Source organism: Macaca nemestrina, chromosome 9, assembly GCF_043159975.1.
Source record: "Macaca nemestrina isolate mMacNem1 chromosome 9, mMacNem.hap1, whole genome shotgun sequence".
NCBI lineage: Eukaryota > Metazoa > Chordata > Mammalia > Primates > Cercopithecidae > Macaca > Macaca nemestrina.
Window position 1 is genome coordinate 120,711,766 of NC_092133.1, and position 14,879 is coordinate 120,726,644.

A 14,879-nucleotide genomic window follows, 5' to 3' on the forward strand; every position below is an offset into this window, starting at 1 on the left:
AGCTCACTGCAATCTCCGCCTCCCAGGTTCAAGTGACTCTCCTGCCTCAGCCTCCCAAGTAGCTGGAATTACAGGTGTGTGCCACCATGCCCGGCTAATTTTTATATTTTTAGTAGAGACAGGGTTTCACCGTGTTGTCCAGGCTGGTCTCGAACTCCTGACATCAAGTGATCCGCTCACCTCAGCCTCTCAAAGTGCTGGGATTACAGGCTTGAGCCACTGCACCCAGCCTCTCCCTGATGTTGTTTTATATATTTACCATATGTTTGTTCTTAATACTGTCAAAGTGTTATATAATTTTTAGTCTTTTCTAAAGTGCTAATGTTTGGTTTATTAATTTGCTCTACTTTTTTTTGGTTGTTGGATTTTTGTGTTTCTCTGCTGTTTCCTTCTATTTTTAAAAGAGATTTCTGTTTTTTCCTCTAGCTTACTCATTTTTATTACATATTAATAAATGTATTTATGACTCTAAAAATGCTTTTGTTGCATCTGGTAAATTTTGACAGCACTTTCACTGTTGCTTGACTCTAAATATTTTATTCCATCATGATCATCTCTTTAACACAGAAATTTTTAAATATGCTTTGTTGAGATTGCTTTACCTTTAATTAATGACTCCTAAGTTCCTTGTAACCTTTCTATTAGCTCATCTTATTAATTTGGCAGTTCGGACATTCTTTATTCGTCTAATTTATTGTATGTTATATTTATTGTATGTATCTCTTATGTTTTCTGAAAGAGAAATATAAAAACATCTCTCTATGACTGAAGATTGATCAGTTTCTCTTAGTAATTCTGTCAGTTTTTTGTTATACTAAGTTTTAAGGCTATGTTAAATGCTTCCTAATTTGTCATATTTTTTCTTGTGGATTGTTGCATGCACTGGCCTCTTTACCCTGGTGTGGCCAGGTATGGTGGTACACGCCTGTATTCCCAGCGACTCAGGAGGCTGAGGCAGGAATCTCTTTGATGTCTTAAATTCTATTGTATCTTTTTTTTTTTTTTTTTTTTTTTGGAGACGGAGTCTCGCTCTGTCGCCCAGGCTGGAGTGCAGTGGCTGGATCTCAGCTCACTGCAAGCTCCGCCTCCCGGGTTTACGCCATTCTCCTGCCTCAGCCTCCCGAGTAGCTGGGACTACAGGCGCCCGCCACCTCGCCCGGCTAGTTTTTTGTATTTTTTAGTAGAGACAGGGTTTCACTGTGTTAGCCGGGATGGTCTCGATCTCCTGACCTCGTGATCCGCCCGTCTCGGCCTCCCAAAGTGCTGGGATTACAGGCTTGAGCCACCGCGCCCGGCCTCTATTGTATCTTATATCAATAACATTATAATAGTTTTCGTATTAGTAATATTTGCATTGTATTTTTTTCATTTTTTTCAATATTTTTATGATTCTTTATATTGGATTTTTCTCTTTTAAGCAACTTAAAATGATACCTTTTTTCTTTTTAGTTCTCTTTAATAGCTACTTTTTAACAGGAGAGTTTATTGTTTACAGTTGTGATTATTGATATATTTGGACTTATTTTTATTACCTTGTCTTTGTATTTTCTGATATTTTGCTTTACTTTCTATTCTTTCTTGCTTTCTTTTAGGTTGATAACATTTTCTGTATTTTATTGTTCCCCCATGCTGATTTGAAAGCTGAAAGCTGTGTTTCTTTTCTTTTATTGTGTATGTTTATATATGCATATGTTTTAATATATGTGTATGTTTAGGAGTATCATTACTTCAATAATTTGCTTTGTGAGGGCCTGTTAATGGTAAATTCTGTTTGCCTTAAATTTTACCTCACTCTTGATGGTAATTTAGCAAGACCTGAAATTCTAGGTTGGCAGTTATTCTTTCCTCCACATTTTCTTATTGTATCATCACCATTGAGCCTCTCTTAGGATTATAAGAAGTCTGGTGTCAATTTTCCAATCATTTGTAGTTATTTAATGCTTTCTTTATGGTGTTCAATGTATTCAATGATGTATTTATCTTTGTCAATATTCATGATGAAATTTGGATCTGATGATTCGTGTATGTCTTTACTTCTAGAAATTTCTCAGCTACTATCTTTTCAAATATTTCTTGTACATTTTCTATGCTTCTGTATTTCTTCAGAAGCACCTCTCAATCTGTTTTCCATGCTTCCAATCTACATTTTCTAATTTTTCTTGGTTTGTGCATATGAGTGAATTCTTCAATAGTACCTTCCAACTTTCAAATTCTCTCTTCAGCTATGCCGGTTTATCCCATGTTTTAGTGTTTCATTTTAGTGACTCTTTTATTTCCAAAAGTTTTAATTGGTTCTTTTTCAAAGCCACTGTTCTTGTTTTACTCTGTGCTATCTTGTATCATAATTTGTTTTTCCCTTTTTATGATAATTATCATTAAACATGAGCTCTTTGAACATACTAAGCGTAAGTTTTAAAATCTTTGTCATACTGTTTCATCAACTTAAATTTACCTGGAGTGAATTCATGTTCTGACAGCTTATCTTGCTTTTGTCTTGCCTAGGGTTCTATCCTGTTTATTTTGGAACTTAGGTTTGCATGCTCAAGTCTGTCTGTCTCTCTCTCCCTCTCAACGCAATATTTCCTGAATATAGTTCTGTGACTGCTTCTTGTGCCTCTCTCACTCCCAGTTTACAGCCAGGTCTTATAAGTTTGGGAGTGCCTACGTTGCTGTGACATGAAGGGTCCTGAAGACTCCAAGCCAGCAGGTGGTCTAGCTCAGTTCCTCTGCACAAAGTGAGTCTGTGCCCTCTAACCTTCCCAGACTCATAGCTTACTACAAAGCCATAGCCCAGGTTAAAAATTGTTGTTGTTGTTGTTGTTTGTTGTTTCTCAACTTTCTTTCATTAAAGCTTCTGCCTTCAAGAAGTGAATTTGTTCTTCCACACAGCATGAAGCACATTTAGCTTCTGTTACCAAATACAAGCTTTATTCTTGACCATCAGGATGGGTTTCTGCAGCTGAAACAAAGAGACCTGTGGTTTGGGCTATGTATTCCTTCACTAAGGCTGCCATAACAAACTACCACAAACCAGGTGGCTTCAACCACAGAAATTAATGTTCTCACAGTTCTGGAGGCTGGAAGTCTGAAACCAAGGTGAGGTTGGTTTATTCTGAGGACTGCAAGGAAGAATCTGTCCCGTGACTGTCTCCTAGCTTCTGGTAGCCCTGAGTTTCCTTTACTTGTAGACGACATTCTCCCTGTGTCTTCGCATTGCCTTCCCTCTACCTACCTCTCTACTTTCAAATTCCTTCTTTTTATAAGGACACAGACATATTGTGTTAAGGTCCACCCTAATGACCTCATCTTAATTTGGTCATCTGCAAAGACCCTATTTCTAAATAAGCTCACATTTATATTTAGGTACTGGAGGTTAGGACTTCAGCGTCTTTGGGGAGACACAATTCAATTCCTAACAGGCTGGCTCATTACTTCACATTTCATTACAAGAGACATGTTTATCTTGTTCTGCCAGTATGTCTTCTTGTTTTTCTTTCTAAATTTTATCTATCAGGCCCATATGGAGTCCTAAATCATGAATTCACTATACCATTGTTCTCTCTTCTTCCCCCACCAAAAAAATCCTACGGGTTCAAATCAGTTCTCTTCCTGTTCTGGATGAAAGAACCTTCATTTGATTCCTACCTTATTTTATATATTGTAAGAACACTTCACCTTTTTAAACAACTGCACAGTTATTGTTATCCCATGTATCGAAAGCGTACATTAAGTATCAGTCATTTTTTTAAAGAACACTTTTAAAGTCTCAGTTTTATCTTCATAGAAGTCTTTTCCTTGTGTATCCTGTCTGTGACCTAGGCAGTCAGTTGCCTTCTCTGGAAAAGCGTGTGTTACGATGCTTTTGAATTGTTGAATTGTGATCCCCCCCATACACACACACCGCCTCACAAAAATATGTTGAGACTTTAACCCCAGGCTCTTATGAATGTAATCTTATTTAGAAATAGAGTCTCTGCAGATGTAGTTAAGCCAAGGTCTTCCAGGTAAACTCAATTCAATATAACTAGTGTCAAAGAGGAACACATCCTGTGAAGACAGAGACTCACAGGGAGACACCATGTGATGACAGAGACAGAGACTGGAGTGATGCAACCACAGGCCAAGGAATGACAAGGATTGGTGGCCATGACCTGAAGCTAGGAGGAGGCAAGGAAGGATTCCACCCAGGGTCTCAGGGGAAGGCATGGCCCTACAAATTTCGAACACCTTGATTTTGAACTTCTAGCCTCCAGAACTGTGAGACAATTCATTTCTGTTGGTTTCAGCCACCCGGTTTGTGCTACTTTGTTATGGCAGCTCTAGCAAGCAAATACAAGGTGACGATTTAATAACTTCTATGGCATCACATTAAATAATTGATACCCACTATTCCAAATGAGTTCAGTGGCAGTGTGTTTTCAGTTTGTATTAAGACTTAGGGTAAGGAGTTCTGCCATTCAGTGCCCACCATAAGAGAGATATGTTCCCTTGGTCAGTTAGAAAGCTACTTTTCAAGCTTCAACATATGTTCTAGCATTAAGGAATCAAATGTGACAAGGCTTGTGTATAAATGTGCCTGCCACTTTCCTGGCTGTTAGCAAGTTATCTATATATGTTTGATAAAACTGAGTCTGAGGCCTGGCATGGTGGCTCACACCTGTAATCCTCCCAGCACTTTGGGAGGCCGAGCTGGGTGGATCACTTGAGGCCAGGAGTTCAAGACCAGCCTGTCCAACATGGTGAAACCCCATCTCTACTAAAAATACAAAAATTAGCCAAATGTGGTGGCAAGCATCTGTGGTCCCAGCTACTTGGGAAGCTGAGGTGGGAGGATCACTTGAACCCAGGCGGTAGAGGTTACAGCGAGTCGAGATCACACCACAGCATTCCAGCCTATGTGACAGGGCAAGATTTTGCCTCGAAAAGGAAAAAAAACAAACAAACTGAGTCTGAGGTTAACTTCATTTAGACTCCTGATTTCATGAACTTAGGTTATGGTCTCACAGTATCCCTATTTGTCCTGGAGAACACCACCATGTCCAGTACTCTCTTCCATAAACACGCCCATGCCTCCTTTTCTTCCTCTCTCCTTTGCTTCCTCTGCAAGCAGCTGCCCTCTGCCCCCCTTCCCTTTGATGTGAACCCACCTGAGGGAAATCAGAACCTGCTTGCTACCCTTCTCTGGCTCCAGTTTCCTCCACTTTCCCCCTGGCTTCATTGCCCTCTGGCACTGCCATCCACTGGGTCACCAGAATCTGTCAAATGGCAAATACAATTTCTTGTCCTCATCTCACTTGACCTCACCCCAGGATTTTGTTACTGCTAAGCATTCCTTAATTATTTATTTATTTATTTATTTATTTTTTGCCAACGTCTGGCTGTATTCCCCAAGCTGGAATGCAGTGGTGCAATCTCGGCTCACTGCAACCTCCACCTCCTGGGTTAAAGTGATCCTCCCACTTCAGCCTCCCAAGTAGCTGGGACCACAGGTGTGCACCACCACGCCCAGTAAGTTTTTGTATTTTTGGTAGAGACAAGGTTTCGCCATGTTGCCCAGGCTGGTCTCGAGCTCCTGAGCTCAAGCAATCCACATGCCTCGGCCTCCCAAAGTGCTGGGATTACAGGCGTGAGCCACTGTGCCTGGCCCCTTAATTTTTTTGTGAATAGCTCTATTGAGATATAATTGACAAATAAAAATTATATATACTTAAGTGAAATGATCACCACAGTCAAGCTAACTGGCATATTTATAATTTCACCATTTTCTTCCTCTCCCTTTCTTTTTCCTTCATCCTTCTCCCTCCTCCTCCTTTTATGATGAGAACACTTAAGAGCTACCTACCCTCTTAGCGAATTTCAAGTATACAATACAGTATTGTTAACTATAGTTACTCTGCTGTACATTAGATCTTCAGAATTTATTCATCTCACATAACTGAAACGTTGTATCCTTCACCTTAATTCTCAAAACACTCTCCTCTTGACTTCCAAGACATCAACCTGTCCTGGTTCTCCTCCTCCGATTCAGAGTGCCCTTCTCAGTCTATCCTGGTTGATCAATTTTGCCCCAGCTCTGTGTCTTCAATGTTGAGGTTGCTAAGGATTTTATATTTCGCTTCACTTTTTCACACTGTTATTTCCTGCTGAATCCTTCAGCAGATCTCTGTGGCTTTCAAGATAAAATCAAGTTCTTCAGTTTTGCCTACAAGACCATTCATAACCCCTGCCTCTCCCTTATGGGAGCTTTCTAACCTGGTGGTCACAAATGACTTGCAGTTCCCTGCTGTTTCATGCTGTCCCAAGGACATGTTCCTGCACACATGCCTTCGTCTAGGTGGTGGGTCTTCTGCCTGGTCTCGCTGAGCTTCTATGTTCAGCTGGTCATTGATGGCCTTGTGCTGGCTGTCTGCTGGGGTGACAGGGGTAACCAGACCTCATGTCTCTCATTATCAAGTAAGCTAAGTCAGGCTTGCTTTCATGATGGTCTCAGAGTTCTCCAGAACAGCAAGAGAGCAGGCTCCAATGCACAAGGATTGTTCAGGTCTCTGCTGGGGTCACATTTGCTCTTGTCCCATTAGCCAAAGCAAGTCACAGGGCCAAGACCAGAGTCAATGTGTGAGGGAACTGCAAAGGCTGTGGATAATAAGTGGAACACATTACTTAGCCTTCTAGGTTTTACCTTCTGTTTGTTAATCCATTCACCCATTCATTCCACAGTCTTTATGAATACCTAAGCAAACCCTAGGCGAGGCACTGAGGATATAGAGATTTTTCTCAGTGCCTGGAATTTATGTTCTAAGACAGTCACTCAATGACTAGCACATTCTGTAAAAGTCAGACCAGGATTTGTGGAAGTCCCATGAGGTAAGGTGGGCCTCAGGAGGTCTGTCTGCATTCTTCACCATTTCTGCAGAAATCGCTACCTTGCTATTCAGAATTATATATTAATAACCACTTTTCCCATAAGAATAATCAGAAACCAAGATACAGAAACAATATTTTAAATATTTTCAGTGTGTATGTTTTTAAAACCATGACTGAAATGCTAATGCATTTCTTTGGGAACCGATAAATTCAAGCATAAAACTGTGTGATAACAGCATTTCCACTAAATATGCAGATGTCAAGGTGTGTTACAGGTGAGTTACAGGAGCAGTTAACATTTCAATCCTTAGGCTCCAAGTTGTTCACCTGTTCATAAGAAAAAATAGCTGCTTGTAACTTCAAATTCATATGTGCAAAAATTGCATAGACCAAACGTTCAAATGAAAATCCTGTTAGAGACAACTACCTAAAGCTTCCATATTAAGACTGTTTATTTTTCTCTAGGATTAGAACAGATTGCATTGGCAGCCCGGTCTTTCATAAAGAGGGGGGTGGGGAATAGACTTGGGCCTTCATTTTCTCACAAAAGGCACAATGTGAAGCGCATCTGTGAACATTGCATAATTTGTTATGTTCTACAAAGAGGTGGGTTTTTGTTGTACACATACCAAAGCTATTTGGTCCCATTTCACCAGTGATCTCTATTCAGGTCCAGAAAAGAAATTGGCCTCAGAAGAGTGAAAGGAAAGTAAATTTTTCTTTAAAAATTAGATACAGATTATCACTTCAAAATGCAGGAGGGAATTTTACAAGTGCCGGTGTACTGATTAGCTTTCCAATGGACATCCAACCCTTTATTAAACACATGCTAGCTGTGGTCAACTGTGACCGATGTGGTTTATTACTCTCCAGAAGGGCTGAACTGAAATCACCCATCTAATTTAATTGAGAAATGTTGGATGAACTTGAACTGTTTCATGGACATGAATGACCAGAGAATTTATTTGATGAGACATTAAAGGCTGAATACGGTAACTATCTCTTTGATAGTTTAGTACAGTCTATTCATTTGTTCATTAGCATGTCTTTCATATTTTTCATTACTACCTGAGCAACCTAAATGAAAAAGGCAAAAAAATAAAAGTTTTTGTACAGCATCATTACAAAAATTACCAACCTTCCCTTTATTGGTAAATATTCGTGACTGCTTTTAATGTAGTTAACACTTTTCAAAGTGACATCAGCTTTCCGGTAAAGGAAGTTCACAGTAATTAAATGGTGAAAAACATTAATAAGTCCACTGGGATTTTTCATGTGATAGTCCCTAAATTATTTTCAAAATGTTGTCTTCTGACTTCATTCATTAAGACAAAAAAAAAAGCCTTTAAGAAGTTGGCATGTTATTCACCAAACAAGCCCCTTTGCATTTCCTTGTAAACTGGGCAGTGTGAGCTGTAATTGGTGACCTCACAATGAAACATTTATAGTAACTTTATCAAGTGTGTGGCACAGAGGTGGCATCAGATGACAGTGCTTTCTCTTCATGTGTGTCTGCTAACATTTAAGGTAGATTCTGCTTTTTTTCCAATGACTAATGCTGGGGCATAACTTGGAGATATATACCTTTTTAAAACTATATTAAAATATTATATATTTTAAATTATCCACAGAAAGTCAGAGCTGGAAACTCAAAGAATTACAAAATCACACTTCATGTAACTAGTGACTCTTTAAATGAAATTTTTCATTGAAACTTTGTCATTAAAATAGAAAGGGCTTTGGCTGTGCCCATACAAGCATAATAAATTGTATATGTTTGTGATACTGAATGACTTTTACCCATATGCTGCACTGCAAAGCTACATGAATGAGGCATTTACCAAATCAAGCCCACCACATTAAACAGAAAAACAATCTTTATTCATGGTAACTTATCAGTTTCAATTAATCAACCCTAACAATGGAAATTCTGATGTGTTCAAGCAACTTGAAAGCAATAGGTCATCTCCAGGGCAGCATTGTTGTGTCTTTGTGCTGAAGGTTTCAAACAAAGCAACATCTTCAATAAATACACATGCATATACATACATACATGTGCATATATATACATACAAATGGACAGTTACAGCTGAGCCCTGTGGTGCCAACAAAAAAGCATGTGTATTGTTTATTATTTTTATCATAGCACATGTAATTGTTTACCCTCAAGTATTACTTTTTGAGCTCTGCAAATTTAAACAAAAGGAAAGAAATTTCCATTGGATGACCATCCTTTCAGTTTCTGTACTGCTATGTGAATAGCATTGTGCAAACCATTCCATTGGTTTTGAAAAGGGGTAACCATTGGTTTGATTTGGTTACACGGTTTAGTAAAGAGCTCCCTCCCACTGCCTTAGGGTCTGTGAAAGGTCTGTGACCTGTTTAGAACTGCCAAGTGAAATGTCATGTCGCCCCTCCCAAATGGGAGTATCTGCATTCATTTGATCAGTATAAAAAATGATTGGGGATGGCGAGATCAGTGCTTTTGAATTGCAATTTATAGCAGTTTACAAAAATGCACATTGTTGGAAAAGAAAACATGGAAGTGTTTCTTTCTAAATTGCATTACCTGTGAAATGTCATTAGTCTTTTAAGGATATTTACATCCTTTTTTTTTTATTATTTAGGAGACTTACTTCAACTAAAGCAAATCAGAATTTTATTACGTTATGATTTTTTTAACTTGTATTTTGGTTTTAGTGATAGAATTTTTAAAAAAGCAATGTTTCTGAGTTATTCATATAAACATCATTTATCATGTCCATTTATTGATTTTCTAAGATAATCTTTGTTAATGAGTTGTATTAGTAGAAGATTCTTAATTATCTTTCCCAGATTGTTCAGGAGATTTATTTGTTGGTAAATTCCTTGTCTGCTGATTTCTAATAGACTAAAATCTCCAGTATATTTAACTCTAGCAAGTTTCCACTATTCCTTCAACATTGTACTACCAGAACTTCTTTGTAAGATGAGTACTTTTCTAAATTATGGAACCCGTTGACTTATCTACATGTATGCATAGTTTTATAAAAGGGAATTTCATTTCTTTTCGTTAAATGTGCAAAAGAATACACGAAGCTTATCCAGAAAGTTTAGGTAGCCTGTTCAAGTTCGTAAGGACTGAATGAAGCCTCCTGGAGTTTCTGGGGTGCAGAAAACAATGCCCTTTTTGCTATTTCCAGGCATCTCACAAGCTCCGTATCTTTATGGCAGTGCGTAGTATTGGACATTACTTTAAAGAAAGCTTTGAGTAAGAAAAGTTACCTTGGGAAATGGCCTTTGGGGCTTTCCTGGTTGGTACTCGACTAGAAAAAGAAAGGCCCTTCTGCAGAAAAGACTTGACCCAGATAGGCTCTGGAGCACTCCACTTTGAACCTCCCAACCATTGAAATCCGAGGTTGTCACGTTTTTATCTTTGTTCATGTTAAGCCTTGGAATGACAGCCTGGCTCCTCTGTGTTCCCCTCTCCCATTGCCTGGCTGTAAGTGTCCACATTGACACCTACCGGTGACCGCAGGCTGCAATGCTTTGTTGCCTTCTCCACGCTCCCGGCTTTCAGTGGGATTAGCCCAGGGCCTTTGTTCCCCTTCAAAGCTGGAACATCACATCCCATGTTGTGGCTTTCCTGTCTCAGACCCCCAACGCTTTCCTCACAATTTACGCACCAGGTAAATGTTCCTCCCCACAGGGCAGAGAGCCCAAACCGTTGAGGTTGGGGGTGGGGACATCTTCCCATTCCCCAGTTTCAGAGCCCAGGGCCAATGTGGTTTTCTTTCCTTCTCATTCATAATTTTCTATTTCACATGGAAGAAAGATTGCAAAGCAAATGGAAATTTAAATCTTGGAAAAATCAAATCCCTGGGTCCAAACACAGACAACTCTTCCCACTTTTTTTTATTCTGTTACAATGGCTTCAGTAGAATGTTGAGTACCGGCCTTTATCAGGGGCAGCTAAGACCATTCCTGCAGTCTGGGGCTGCTGGAGAGCTCCAGACTGTCTCAGAGCAAAGCCTGGCTGGCACACGCTGTCTAGAAGGCCAAGGATAATCTGCCTGCCTGCCCTACCTCCTTCACCACCTCTCTTCCAGGTTCCTGAAGAGGCTCCCAGCTAGGGCCAGGGCTGGGAGCACCCACTAAAAAGATGATGCAAAATGCTATGGGGGAAGAGTGGGGAGTGGTTTGTGTATGGTAAGTAAAACAAAGTTTATGTCTGTCCACCTTTCTTCACATTTAGGGAAGTTGTCGGAATCCCCAAAAGAAGAGTCCTTGGAGGAAGCACCCATGCGCCAGAGCAGCCCCACGGAGACTGTTGATTGAGCAGAAGCCTGGGCTGCACAGATGGGGCCACAGAAAGAGTGGCCTCACCATCCTGGTGTAAGGTGCCTCCCTCTCAAAGGATACTATCTCCAAGGATTTTCTAAACTAATTGTTTAATCTCTCCGGATTATGTACATTAACCAACACTGTGCTGGAATAGACCTCAATGCGTGCCTTATGCGCCCTCCTTTCCACGCCTTTAAGGAAAGCGCTGACTGGTGCTGGGTGAGCAGGGCGCACCAACCCTGCGGGGCGACCACATCCATTCAGGTGCTCCCGGGACTCAGAAGAGCCCAGGCGTCTAAGAGTGGGAAGGAACGGACTTTAATTAAAAAGTTTGACTCCCTCTCTAATTCATACAGTCTTTCTATACCAAACACATCAACCTAATTTGCTGTCTCCTCGCCCAATAACTAGTCCCCATGAAGGTGGGTCATAAAGACTAGAGGGAGATCGTACATTTCCTCAAGGAAGATTCATTCTTATCTTACGTCGGCACAGGGCACCTAGCCGCATCTTAAAGACTGTCAGAAATTCTTTAATAAGTAGGGAAACTCTTTGGAGTTTTGCTTCCTGGTAAGGATGCAAACCAAGATTCTGCTGGAATGCCAGACACCGTTTACCAAAAGGTGGGTTTACTTTTCTTCCATGCGTAATGTCCAACTTGGTTCTTTCTAATCCCCTAACTACAAGTAAGGCCTTGTTAAGAGCCTGTATCTGAATTGTAGGCTCTGGATTACAGAATTCTAAAGTTATTTATTAAGTCTCAAGAAATATATTTATGGTAGTTGTCACATAAAGCTGATATACTTTAGTTCAAAAGAAAGCTGCAGAGGCGATTTATTTGTGCGTAAAAGGAACACGATTTAATTGGAGAGAGACATGTTATTTTCAACGCAAGTATACGGGATGGTACAGCGCTGTGGAGCATTGTTCGAGCTTCATCTACTATGCACTATATGCCGCTGTCTCCAAAGGAGTGTTGCCCTAGAAACTTGTTTTAAATCTGCTGCTATATATCAACACCTTGTTTTAGCAGTCCTTGGCTGAATTACAGTTACACAGTTTGGCGCTTCTTTCAAATTTCCTCCCATCAGTTTGGCTAAAGAAAGGAATTTTTCTCCTTTAGAAATGAATTGGCTTAATTAGTAAGTAGATTAATGGCAATTGCTGGTGAGTTGGTTTCCAGCAGAGTTTCACCAGAGAGGGTTAATCGGAGTCAGGTCTGGAATCTTTCCCAGAACTGGCTGCCAGCCATTTCCACCAACCAATCAACCCTACAAGAAACAGAGGAAATGAAATAAAATTTGTATCCTCTGTGCCATCGTCCTGGACAGAAATTCCTTGAAAGCAGCCTCCTGGTTGGGTGCAATATCAAACTGCTTCATTTCAGCACTTTAATAGAAACTTGAACCTTCAAGATTTATCTGGGTACCAAAGCAAAGTTTCAAATGGCACAATAAAGGTCTCCACAGAACCCTGGAAGTATTGGAAATTTCTGAGGCGCTCAGCCAATTTCAGGTTGGGAGAAATTGCAGATCACCCAGGTCCTGCCCTATATCTGTTGTCCATCAGAAGCCCTTCAAAAGTTTTGCTGTATGTTTTGCATCCTTTTTACTTATTTTTTTCCCATAGTAATGAAAATGCATTCATAGTTTAACTTGCAGCTGCATTAGTCTTGCAAAAAAAAAAAAAAAATCCCTGCTGAGAAATGCATATAATAGGAAAAACAGATCGGCTGGACAGCAGTGTAATTAATGCCAGAAAGGGCTGAGGCCGGTTTCATAGTTTGTCTTTTGAGGATATCAAGACGAGACCTGGTGAAAAATGACGCATGCTTTAGCATTTCAGAAAGCTGGCAACTGGCAGCGCTTTTCCTTTTTTCTTTGACTTTCTGCCGCGGAACAAAGAGGTCCGCAGAACTAGCTAGGTTGTAATGAGTTCTATGTCCCTAGCACATTAAGTGCATCATGGAAACATATTGTATCGAAATAGTTTGGAGGAGAATACTGGGGATGAAAGAGAATGGGTGCTTTGATCAGCTCCCTGGGGTCCTGAGCGCGCACAGACTGACTTGCAAGGAGTTATTCAGCTCCAGCTAGACACACTTACAACACCATTGAAAGAAATTTGCATATCTGTAATTTATCACATTGGTCCAGAACATTATTGCAAGGTAAATAAAAGTTAGTTGAATAAAAAAAATCAATCATCGCAGATATAGAGAAAACTGTGAAGCCAGTCTTTCCACTAAAAAATAGAAATAAATATGTCTATAAAACATAATGACTTAGAAGCAGCTGACTTTATTTTAAAATGCCTTTAGAACAACAGGTTATGCATTGGCAAAAACAAGAGTGGCCACAATTTCTTTGCCTTTCTGCTTTAGGGGAGTGTATTCGCTGCTTCCCACTGCAATAAAGTCAAAGTTGAGATGTGTTTGGCCATAACCAGCCTGCAACATGCAGACAAAAATTAGTACACACTTTGAGTAGATATGAAAGACCACTTAATGTCTCTAGCATTTGCAAATGCTAAGATTAAATCTCATTTATTCTTCTGTTGATTTCATTCCTAAGCCTTGTTTGCTGAATTTAGCTCAAGAGGATGAAATGTCCAGAGATCCGGTCAATAGGAAAACTTGCTTTCGAATGCCCCATGAGAACAAGTGAAAATTTAACAGGCAGGCATTGTTCTGAGTTTTGAAACAACCCAGTTAAACAGCAAACAAGAATCTTCAACTTGACCTTGAAAAAGGCTGTGTGCCTGCAGATAATCTATCAAACAACTCTAGATGACAATGATATATTTCAAAGTATTGTCAGATGAAAAGATTGATAAATTTGCTGTTGCAAAGAGAGAACTTTGGAAACAGGCAACAGGCACTTTAGCTCTCTGACTCCGCCTCCTCCTCTGTCCTCACTGCACCGTCCCCACCTCACCACCCCCAGCCGCCCTTGGGGCCAACTCGGTAGAAGGCCAGTAAATCAGCACTGTAATATTTCTTAAGGGGCACGGAAAAGCTGTGAACAGTACTTCTCATATTAAACGCAATATTTCTTTGCTTTCGTGGGGAACAAAAGTCATAGCAAGACGTCTTTATGGCTAATTCAGTCAAAGGCACATCCCTGGTTCCCCCCGAAGAAAGGTCAGTGTCGTTGTGTTTGGTCCACCGAGGGGGTGTTTTCACACTGAAAACTGAGCCAGCTGTCCCTGTCATACCCTCGCCATTGGGGAGCGCGCACTAGCCATGGTTATTAGGCACTTCTACACCTGCAAAATACACCGATTTCCAAGACTTTTCAAGACACCCTCCGGTTCTCATGCCCCCTCCTCTTGTCTGCTAAACTTTGACAACACAATTCAAGCCCTGGATGAAAGCGCTGCACGCAAGAAGAACTCTTGGGAGGGGTGGCCCAGCTACCATCTCCCGGTGTCTATTGAGCGGCCATCAAAGAAATGAGGCGTCAAGTGTGTTTTCAGAAGTATGGAAAAACTTCCAGATAATCGCTTCGAGGTGTCACACATCTGCTATTGCCACACATGCCAGCTGTTGAACCCCCAATATTTTATTATATGCACCGGTGTGAGGTGTGGGGTTGCAGCCAGGCGTCCTTCGCGTAGAAGTGGCTTGTTTTAAAATTTGTAATTATCATGTCACTGACAAGCGCCAGGAGATACAATTTTTTTGAGTTGCC

At 40.4% G+C, this 14,879-nt stretch overlaps 1 protein-coding gene across 1 annotated transcript in view; it reads left to right on the forward strand.

Annotated features, from left to right (window-relative positions):
- The window catches only part of C9H10orf67 (chromosome 9 C10orf67 homolog), a 139,092-nt gene extending 125,021 nt beyond the window's left edge, over positions 1 to 14,071 (forward strand). The window contains exons 18-19 of the mRNA XM_071068740.1: positions 11,099 to 11,810; positions 13,761 to 14,071. Coding sequence (XP_070924841.1) covers positions 11,099 to 11,181 — 83 coding nt within the window. The 3' untranslated portion in view covers positions 11,182 to 11,810; positions 13,761 to 14,071. The remainder of the gene's footprint in view (positions 1 to 11,098; positions 11,811 to 13,760) is intronic.
- The last annotated feature ends 808 nt before the right edge of the window (positions 14,072 to 14,879 follow it).